Source organism: Rosa chinensis, chromosome 4, assembly GCF_002994745.2.
Source record: "Rosa chinensis cultivar Old Blush chromosome 4, RchiOBHm-V2, whole genome shotgun sequence".
Taxonomy (NCBI): Eukaryota; Viridiplantae; Streptophyta; class Magnoliopsida; order Rosales; family Rosaceae; genus Rosa; species Rosa chinensis.
The window spans coordinates 51,074,849-51,085,612 of record NC_037091.1 but is presented as its reverse complement, the minus strand read 5'-3'; the positions used below and the strand labels follow the sequence as shown (position 1 = coordinate 51,085,612).

The 10,764-nt window shown below is 39.4% G+C and overlaps 1 protein-coding gene across 1 annotated transcript; it reads right to left on the bottom strand.

Annotated features, from left to right (window-relative positions):
• Positions 1–697: 697 nt before the first annotated feature.
• LOC112201046 (GDSL esterase/lipase At4g16230) lies at positions 698–2,322 on the bottom strand. Its single transcript, XM_024342051.2, has 5 exons — positions 2,134–2,322; positions 1,911–2,041; positions 1,590–1,835; positions 1,145–1,403; positions 698–1,067 (listed from the first exon to the last, which is right to left on the bottom strand). Exons 1-5 carry the CDS (start codon positions 2,306–2,308, stop codon positions 838–840), a joined length of 1,041 nt encoding a protein of 346 aa, XP_024197819.2. The 5' UTR covers positions 2,309–2,322; the 3' UTR covers positions 698–837.
• Positions 2,323–10,764: the final 8,442 nt, after the last annotated feature.

The window sequence follows — 10,764 nt, the reverse complement described above, 5'->3', positions numbered from 1 at the left end:
CAGCCAGGTTTCTATCAGGACAACCAGCAGCAAGACCGCCATTGCAAGTCCCGACCATAGCAGATCGACCACCCTCCAAAAATCGCCACAAAACACAACGATCCAAGTCCCAGTCTTCAATATTGAATCCACCAACACCCACCTTGATAGCCGATCCGGAAATCAACCCACCGCCATCAGTATCAAGCCTACCACCACCGCCACCATAAAACGGTAAAGTGTGATTAGAGCCTCCATCAATGGAGCCAGAGGATCCACCATCAAAATTAGTCTTCACCACCAGAACACCAGAAGCGAAGGAAAAAGAGTCACGGGGCAATCGAGCACCGCCACTCAAGGGACGACCAGAGAAGAGGGCAAGCCCCGCCTGTCCGATCGTAGGTACAACGCCGCCGCTAGGGTTGGTTAGCCGCGAGCGAGAAACCTCTCGTGAGAGAGTCAGAGAGAAAAGCATGTTTTTCTAAGTTCTTGCCAAGAAAGGTTACTTAATTTCCTACCTTTCGTCTTTCTACTAACCTTTGCATCCAGTTTTGGAGGTGCATGTGTGATTAGTGGAAACAAACTAATTCGGAAAGAGAAATGAGTTAGACTAGTAAATTTAATAATTGAAATTAAAATGTAGGGTGGTAATAGCTGCACCCTGGATTATATTGGTACAAATAGTTCAAATAGAGAGATAATGAAGCTTATTACAACACAAGATCAACCAATAAATATTCCAATGATTTTGGCTACTCTTTTGGGCAATCCTTACGCAAATAGTTACCATTCTCTTCAGTTGCATTGTTATTAATGTTCTGTGTTTCATGAACTAATAATACGTCCTTTGAGTGCAGATCAAGAAGATTGGAGGAGTTGCACAATATTCATGGGTGAAATATCGCTGGAGTTCCCATACAAGAGACGCCCTGCTATGATCATATTACATGCCTCAGAAGGATGGTAAGCGTCCCAAAACACATACTTAGACCGGTCCTCACAAACTTCTGATGGCTGAGGACCACATGAGCCTAGACCCCCATAGCGCCCACCAAATCCGCAGCACGCGGAGTTTGCATTCTCAAAACCTGTTAACAAAGCAAACCTAATTAGTCAGTCTCATTATCAAGATTGAAGATTGAAAACTCACAGCACCAAGTCTCACCATATGATTTGTAGTTCTCAATGATGTCGTGGAAGATACCATAAACATTCGCATAAACAAATTTCGCCCCAGTTAGATTTGTGTTTAGTTCGGTGACGAGGGTCTGTAGCTTGCTGTTGAATGACCGCGCTAGTTGATTTGTAAGTTCAACACAGCTATCTGGATCAGCAACAAAATTTATATCCATTTGATAGGGTATACACCCAAGAGGTCCTACACCTACTACAACCATCTTCCTTGCACCCAAATTGTACAGTCTCTGCAAGCATGTTGATACAAATCTATAAATAAGACTAATACTGAATAATCATAGGTACCTTGGGAATGACTGTGTATTTCTGGTCTCAATAATGTATTAAATCAAACGGCCAAATTCAACATTCAATATAACAAGGGTTGGGATGTGATATATTAATTATAACTCAAAAGAAAAAGGTTTACGTACTGTGAGTTGTAGTCTGAATCTTGCAATCAAAATGCCAACAAAGGTTTCCGGAGGTATCAACTTCCTCTTAAACTCAGTTATAATTGGCAACAAGTAGTTATTGAGGAAATCGTTTGACCCGATTGTTACCGAGAAGAGAGCTCTTCTAAGTAGCTCTACTGCTGCAGGACGACCAATGCTTGAGATAATGTCTTCTCTGGTATTTGCAAAGTTATCTATCTGTGCATCCAAGTTTATTCTACCAATCTACAATAATTACATATTAATGTATACATTTTATATGATCAAATGAAATTGAGTGAAAAACAGAAGAACCCTTACAAATAATTTTCCTGTTTCGTTAAGAATTCCACCTCCACCTGAAGCATAGTTGACACCCCTCAGAATTACTGCTCCAGCTGTTGTGGGAGCCAAGTAAGGAGGAGTGAACTCCTTTAAACCCAGAGTCTGACCTGTTGATTAATTAGAGTCCGTCAAAAGAACGATCAAGGGCTGGCCAGAAACAAAGAATAAAAAAGATGTAGGAATACAACTTGTTACTCACCTGCAATATCAATGATGGTTCTTCCATTTGTGTATCTCCCGGTAGGCTTTCCGAAATCAATTCCATAGGGAGGATGATCAGCCTTGGAGAGAGTCGCAATATAATTGTTGTTCCCCACTTCAACTAGAGAATCGCCAAACACAAAATTAGTAGAAATTTCTTTTGCTGAACACATTCTCCACAGTGCAAAAATAATGCCAAGAACGAATTTTCCTTCTGAAAACGGGTGCCCCATTATAAAGGTTTTGCAAAAGGGTATCTCAAATTTCTAAAACCAATACTAAACTTCAGCTGAAACTTGTAAACAACAAGGGCCAATTTATAGAGCAAACATTACGTGTATTCCTGTATTCAAATTTGTAAGCCTAATAGGGTGAGAGGTACAAGTTAGCAGCAATTAACATTGAATTGAATGCACCGTAAAGTTTTACAGTATATTCAATTCAATATCAATTGTTGCTAATAGCTTTTTCACTTTCAAGTTGTATTCAATTCATCATCAATTGTTGCTAATACCTTTTTCACTTTCAAGTTGTATTCAATTCAATATCAATTGTTGCTAATACCTTTTTCACTTTCAAGTTGTGATGTAGATTGAATTCAACGTTGTGCGCTACTTTGTGGGGAAAATGATCCGTACGGTACCTCATTTTTTTCTCCTTATAACTTTCGGTACCTCAGCTTTAAAAAATATCAATATGGTATCAGAGGTTCTGATCCCGACCTAACTTTGGTACCTAGAGCCGTTAGCTCCTTTACGGCGGTTGCCAACTGGCAATTTTTGAAGGGTATTTTCGTCTATTCACGTCTTGACTCAAAGTTAATTTTTTGAATAAAATCTTAAACTCAATCTTTATCTTTGTTCATCTCTCTCTCTCTCTCTCTGCAAATCATCTCCATAGATGAAATCCAGAAAAACAGGACCTTAAGTCTCTCTCTTTCTCTCATTTTTCTCATGAAATCGGGAATGTATAAGTCTCCAAACTTCCTTTACATTATTAAACAATGAAATTGCAATGGTGGATAAAAAATTAAAGCTGACCCAATAGAATACATCCCTTGATTAATTAAACCCAGCTCCCAGATTCTAAGAAATCTCTCTCTCTAGTCCTATAGCCGTCAACCTGAAAGCCACTATAAGAACATGAAGAAGAAGAAGAAGAAGAGTTTATCCTTCGCCACACAACAACAACTAACATAAGCATGTTGCCAAAAGTTTGCGCCAGAGCACTCCTTCTTGACATCTGAAACAACTAGATCTGCGTGCAACTACCACCACATAGCACAACAGCCAAACTTTGAGTTTGCGACGAAGGGCTACATTGCTGCGTAATCGATCTCCCAAACAAAACTAAACTTTGAGCCAACAAGGCTTAACTCTCCTCAACCTCTGATGATTGTTTGGTTTTTCTGATTTGGGTTCTTTTCTGGGTTTGATTTAGATTATCTCTTTGCTTCTAGAGAGTGAAGCTGATGTCAATTCCAGAAATTACTGTGGGCATGTATGATACTTGGTGATGTCTAATCTAATCGTGGGTTTGATTATTTGATTTAAGCATTTCAATCTCTGTTTGAGTAAATTCTGGGATATGGGTAGTTAGACTTCGAATACATCCCTTGATTAATTCAACCCCATTCCCAGATTCTAAGAAACAAATCTAAGCAATCATCCTCATTAAATTCATGAAATTCCCCAATTGAAATCGAACTAAACCCATTACAAATTTACAATAGACCCAAACATTCAGAGAAAGATTGAAACTTTCGAAAACAAAGTGTTGGAGGCCGCCGATGTTCCGGCCACGACGACCACTTTCAGGATTAATGTTCTCGAGCCTCTTTGAAATAAAAACACACCCATCAAACAAAAATGGCTCCCTCTCTTGTGGGTTTGGTTTTTTTCTTTTTTTCTTTTCCAAGAAAGAGAGCAAGAAAGGTCAAGAAATGGGGGTTTTAGCAGAGAAGCATTTTGGGGTTTTCAGAAAGAAGGAAATGGGTTTAATTTTTCTTTAGTTTCAAGTTAACTAGGTGGGACAAGATTGGAATCAAATTGGGGAAGAAAACCCAAAAAAGCAAAGGAGGAAAGAAACCCTGAAAGATAAGAAGAGCTAGGTTTGAAATTTGATGATTTGGGTTGGCCTTTGTAAGGTGTGTCTGGATTCTCTCTCTTGACTGAAACTCGAAGAAGATGGTTCAAAGTTGAAGTGCATCAAGAGGATCAATCCTTGTTGTTGTTGTTGCCTCTCAAGGATGATTGAAATGAAGAAGTAAGAAAGAAGAACTAATAAGAAAGGAGGAAGTGATGATGAACATTCATCATTCGCATTCATGTAAAAAAAAAAACATTCTTTTGTTATTTTTTTATTATATAAAAAAGAATAAATAAGAAAAAAAAAGAGTAAAGGGTAAATTGGTCATTTTAAGTTTAAAATTGCCAGCTGGCAGACGCCGTAATGGAGCTAACGGCTCTAGGTACCAAAGTTAGGTCAGGGTCAGAATCTCAGGTACCGTATTGATATTTTTTAAAGCTGAGGTACAGAAAGTTATAAGGAGGCAAATGTGGGGTACAGTACGGACCATTTTCACTTGGGGAAAATGAACAACAGTGTGAACATGAAGAATTTCTGAATTTGATAGGAGTGAAAAGTTGGGTTTTTGACCATTTACCCTAAGAATGAGTTTTTATCACCACTAGGGTTAAAACTTTCTTGCACCGGACAAAATGATACCAAGCTTTCAAAAGTGATCAAAATGATACCTAAATTTTTAAAAACAAATCAACTTGATACCCAACTTTCATAAGTGATCAAAATGATACCTAAAGTTTTAAAAACAAATCAACTTGATACCTCAGTTTATTTTTTCTAACTTCTTTGTTAAATCAAATGCAAAATAAAGCCAAAAAATTGAAGTGATTTGTGGTCAGAGGCCAGGCCATCAACCATCTATAACCCAATCTTCTTCTATAGAATTAAAAAAAATCTTCCATTCAATTTCAATTTCTACCATCGATCGTAGAAACAAATAAAATTAGGATGTTTCCCAACTTCTAAAGAAACAAAGAAAAATGGAGAGAGAGAGAGAGAGAGAGAGAGAGAGAGAGAGAGAGAGAGAGAGAGAGAGAGAGAGAGAGAGAGAGAGAGAGAGAGAGAGAGAGAGAGAAGAGAATTAAAAAAGTAAAATAAAAAATAACTGAAAAACAGTTTTTATATAAAATATTATTATAACTCCACAAAACACCGCACCACACGTGATCAATTTTAACAAAAAGTTGCAACTTTTTCCCCCCTTACACCACCAACTTATTTTTCTTCCCACCTACCCATAAAGACTCTAATAAGGTCTTCCCTAATACTCAATTAAGTTTTTTTGTTTTTGTTTTTGTTTTTTAGACTATTTTTCTCTCACCCCTTTGTTACACAGAGAGAGAGAGAGAGAGAGAGAGAGGAGCAATATGAGACTTCGCCGGAGTCCAAACACCGGTAGCTAAAATTCGGTGGCTGGCCATCGGACTTCTCTGAATACCTAATCGGAGGTCTTCAAAGTGTCGTCGGAGAAGTTTATTGCCCCCCAATACACCTTTATTGGGAGCCAATAAATAAAAGTTTATGAAACCTCGGCGGAGGCCCCCCAAAGAGGTCTTTGGAGATCTCATAGGGGGCCGGAGAGGTTTATTGCTCCCCTAATAAACCTTTATTGTCCCCAATAGACCTTTATTTCCTCCCAATAAACCTTTCGGTCGCCGGAATTGGAACTAATCTCCCTAAAATTAGACAAATAAAAATTTGATTAAGGAAAAAGACAAGAAGATTACATCAATTTAAAACATTTATTGCCTCCCCAAGCCCGCCTCTCCCCCTCAATAAAGGTTATTGCCCCCCAATAGACCTTTATTGGGGGCAATAAAAGGTTTTTTTCCTTTGTTTCTTTCTGGGATTTATGCCCCCATTTTACCCAAAAAAAAAGGAAAGAAAAGGAGACAAGGCTTTATTTCGTTGAGGACAAAGACGATGACAGCAACGTCCTCGGGATTCCAATAAAACCTTTTTTTTTTGTCTTTTTTCTTTCCTTCTGGGCCTTCTGCCCCATTACTGCAAATATATATATATATATATATATATATATATATATATATAAAGCTAGAACGACTTGTCGTCGCAAGCTCCGACCCGGAACAAAGCCCGGACCAGAACTCCCGTGCTGCAGGACTCGCAGAGGCTGCAATTGTGACAATTGGAAGTGGGAAGGCTGCAAGTCCCGTCACCGGTCACCTGGCGGAGGTTGATGGACATGTACTAGGCACGGCTGGAGTTCAAAGCATCGGCAAGGACTCCGTTGGACTTGGAAGGTTCAAGATCGATGCCAACTTCTGATTCCTCACCTAATCCAAAGACTTCCTCTCGAAGCAACCCCACTGCGTCCACTGCCTCGACGACTCCGGCAAGCTCCACCGTAAGGCTCTATTCTAAGACTCTGCATCGAGATTGAGTTCGACTTCGATAGCTCCGACCGGAGCTTTAGGTGTGGACAATTGCCGCCATGTTGCCCAAGATCGTGATGCTAGGGGTGGAGATCAGAGGGAGAGAGACCGAATGCGGAAATCGGGGGGAGAGAGATGAGAGTGGCATAAAATGTAGTTTATTAATTAAATCAAGGGCAAAAATTTGTTGTTGGGGTAAGTGGGATAAGTTTGGCATTTTTGGTGTTTGGGTCAAGGACCCTTAAAAGTTTCCAGTGCGGAAATTCACAAAAGGAGTAAGGGTAGGTATTTGTAGAGTGGGGAAACAAAAATGAGAAAATTACTTCTACAACTGTAGGTTAGGTTGAACTCAAAATCACTTTTTCTCTTCAATCTACACCCAATCTACATCATCAAAATTCCTTGTTGAATAGGTTGTTCAATTAATAAAATTTTCATCCATTCTTTTGGTTCCCATTGTACCATTTAGTAGCTTGTAGAAGAAAAATTATTTTATGGTTCCCATCCACGGTACGCGTGGTGATTCGGATTAATGTCATTGATCCTTATGACATGTACTTGTTTATGATTGGTTTAGTCAATTTAATTTTTTTTTTCAACCCTTGCAATGGCCCCTATAAAATTTGACTGATATTATTAGGTTAGACTACCACATGATAATGCCACGTGTAATGATCCCCACTTCTTGTAGAGAGTCATATAGAAATAAATTAATCTATATGCCTAAATAATAAGGCTAGCAACGGGCTGGGCCATGTGTAAAATTTGAAGGGCCCGAACCTGGCTCGAAAATTCAAATGACGTGCTTTAGTAGACTGGGACCAGATCAGGACCCGACAATCATTTTTGGGTCAGGCTTTTGAGTTTTCAGACCCAAAAGGCTTCCATAAAAAATAGATCAACCAAAACCAGATCAAGCCGTCAAACCTCACCGCAGTTTATAATTTGAGCTCTTCTTGAAATCAACCAAAACGAGATCATTTATATCTATCCAGGGACCATAAATCAACACCAATAAACTCCAAAATTTCTTATCAAATCTTAACATACATTGCTGATCAAATCGAAACCATTGAAAACCAATAAGCACAAACTCAAAGCAATGGTTACAGTATTGGGCGAGCCGGTGTTAAGCATGCGCTGTCCTTTAATAAGAGCGAGTGAGAGTCGTGGGTCTGAAGCGGAAAAGTGGAGAACACAAGTGGGGTCTAATTACCAATCTAGGTCAGAGTCGTTTGGCAAATTGGGAGGGAGAGGTCAACATCGGTGTTCAGGGTTTGGGGATCAGAGGCGGATAGAGTAAAGGCTTAAGGGAGGACAAGGAGACTGGAAAGGCCGATGGAGTCAAAGGGGTGGTGGAGGAGCAATCTGGTGCGGTAGTTGGAATGGAAGTAGTTGGCGGAAGAAACGTGGCTATCGAGATGGTTGCGACTAGGTCGTTGAAGATGTCTTTGCTGACAGCGAGATTGGCGGGGTCGAGTAAGAGGGGATTGGAGGAACGAAGGAATGATGGCTTGCACAGACGGTGGAGGAATGAAGTAAAGGATTAGGCAGTAGCAAGAGATATTAATTGAGCGTTGAGGAATATGACAGAAGAGAATGAAGAGGACATGGGCTGACAGGCTTTTTGATTTTGAAATTACTATGCTTGGGCCCGAACAGTTTCACACAAAATTTTCAAGGCCCAGACCATATGGGCTAGTTTGAGACTGGTCGGGTCAGGTTTTCAAGCGAAAATGCCCAACTCCAAAGTATGTGGTTTATGCTTAATTCGTGCTTTGATTTCAGACTTTTTTGTTTTAAAAGAAAAGCCAATGCGGTAGCCTTTAACCCTTTATTTATGAAACCGAATACAATATGGGGGACATGGGGACATAATGCCAACTCCAGTTTACAACACTCCTTAAGAGGACCTCCTAAATAATAGCAGAAGCTTTTACTACAACACTGTATTCAAATATTCAAACATACACCAACTAGCATAGTGTCACATCGACTACTCTATTTGCTTTACAATAATGATGGCATATTAGAAAGTTAAATCAATGCCATAAAATTAATGAAGCAGCTCTCCTAATATGCTGATGACGGAAAACGGAATCCGACAACACGAAGTTTCATCCTGTCACTAGAAAGTTGCGCCCATTTTACTAAGAAAACAATTCGCTGCCTTACTAGGGCAGACAAGGACTTACAGTGCACACCCAGACTGACAGAATCTGACCCAAGTTTCATCCCGAAACCCTAATATGAGCCTGTGGCGTCCACCTTAGGTGGTATTTTATAGAAAAATCGGCAGAACCTCCTCTAAAATGGACTACCCAAAGTTTACAAAAACCTGGACATGAACATAACTAAACTGACAACCATAAATACATTCCAAATACGTACATTCCAGGTATAAATTAAATTCCGAAAATACAATTCCATCTTAACACCAACAAGGCATTCAAATTCTCAAGCATTAACATTCTCCAATTTAAACTGGTTATCAGAGCAGTATTGCATAATTAAGCCGATATCATACAAGGTAGGTTAATTGATAACCTACGATCAAAATGGAAGCACTGAATCCTATGCCTCAAGTTCCTAGACGCGACCTCGGCAAATATGAAATCTGGGCATTTACAAAACCAAAGGGCTCAGGGGAAAACATTTAAATATGTTAGAGTGAGTGGACGAAAATAAAGTAATTTACGAAACTAACTAATTGGATGCTTTCTCATTTCTCGTTATTTAAATCCGGCATGCAGTGAGATTTATAAAAATATCTCCAAAGTCATTCCCTTTGAAATCAGCCTTTTGGTGAAAAATGTTCGATGATTAGGGAGGCATGTTGACTAGTCATCTCATAGGGGGCTGCCAACCGAAAATTAGGTGGCGGTGGTTAGAGGGACTGTCGACTAACCACAGGTAGTTAAAGGGGACTGCCGACTAACTAACTCATGTCATCTGGAAGGGACTGCCAACTAGATGACGCACTGGAGGGGACTGCCGACCGAAAAATTGTCTGGAGAGGACTGCTGACCAGACTATTACCTAGAAGGGACTGCTGACTACGTAATGTACGCATGCGCCGATAATAGCCTCCTTACCAACTCAATCCTTTTAAAACTCTTTTCTTTCAATGAGGAATCACATTTGAAACAATTATTTATTTTCAATTCACAAATTAAATTCCATGCTTGAAAATCCATACTGCATGCATCATTTAATTAAAACAAAGGTCCACTCACTGGTGAGCCTCGCAGCTAATCCTTCTGCCTGCCAGTGTCCTCCTCGTTCAAGGGCTCAATACGTCCTGTATAATTTGGCAGCATATAAATAACTGTAAAAAGGGAATAATTTAAAATAAAAAATTCATTCCCTCGAAAACTAATAACTCATTACTCAACAATTTCTCTAAAATTCGATTCTTCCAATTTAAAATTTATACAACTCGGATTCAGAATTCATAACAATTTCCACGTCCTCAAAATTCTTTTTAGCCTTCACAAGTCTCCTTCCAACTTCTTAATCAATTAAAATTCGATTTCTCAAAAACAATTATAACCAATGAATTATAAATAAATTCCCTTTCCAAATTTTTCAAATTCTCTCTTAATTTTCTTTGATCCACATTCACTTCTCCGACTTCCCAACAATTGCAACTCAAAACAAAATCATAACAATGAGTACTTAACCAAGAATTTCAAATCTTAACATTAGTAAAACTATATCTAACATCGAATTCTTGTGAAATCAAAGATAATCAAGGACTTCACACTAGGTACAATTCAAAAACTAAAACAAAGCAATTTGGGTGGCTGACTGAGCCTTCACGCACCCCCACCAGCGGCGGCGCCTGGGCATCCTGTGCCACCACCCCAACACCCATAACCGGCCAAGAAAATTATACCAACACGACCTCCACAACAAACCCAACAACAATTGTACTAGCAACAACAACCAAATCCAAGCAAAAATTGCCGGAAATTCAACCCAAAACCAAGAACCCAACGACTACTGTTCACGTTCACAATCACCTTCAATTCTTCCTTCACCAGCCATATCAAGCTACAAAAAGTTAGGGATGATGATTAGCATCGCCCCAGCAACCAAAACCCCGAAGAAATCTCGCCGGAAACCGAAGATCGAAGCAAATCTTCGAT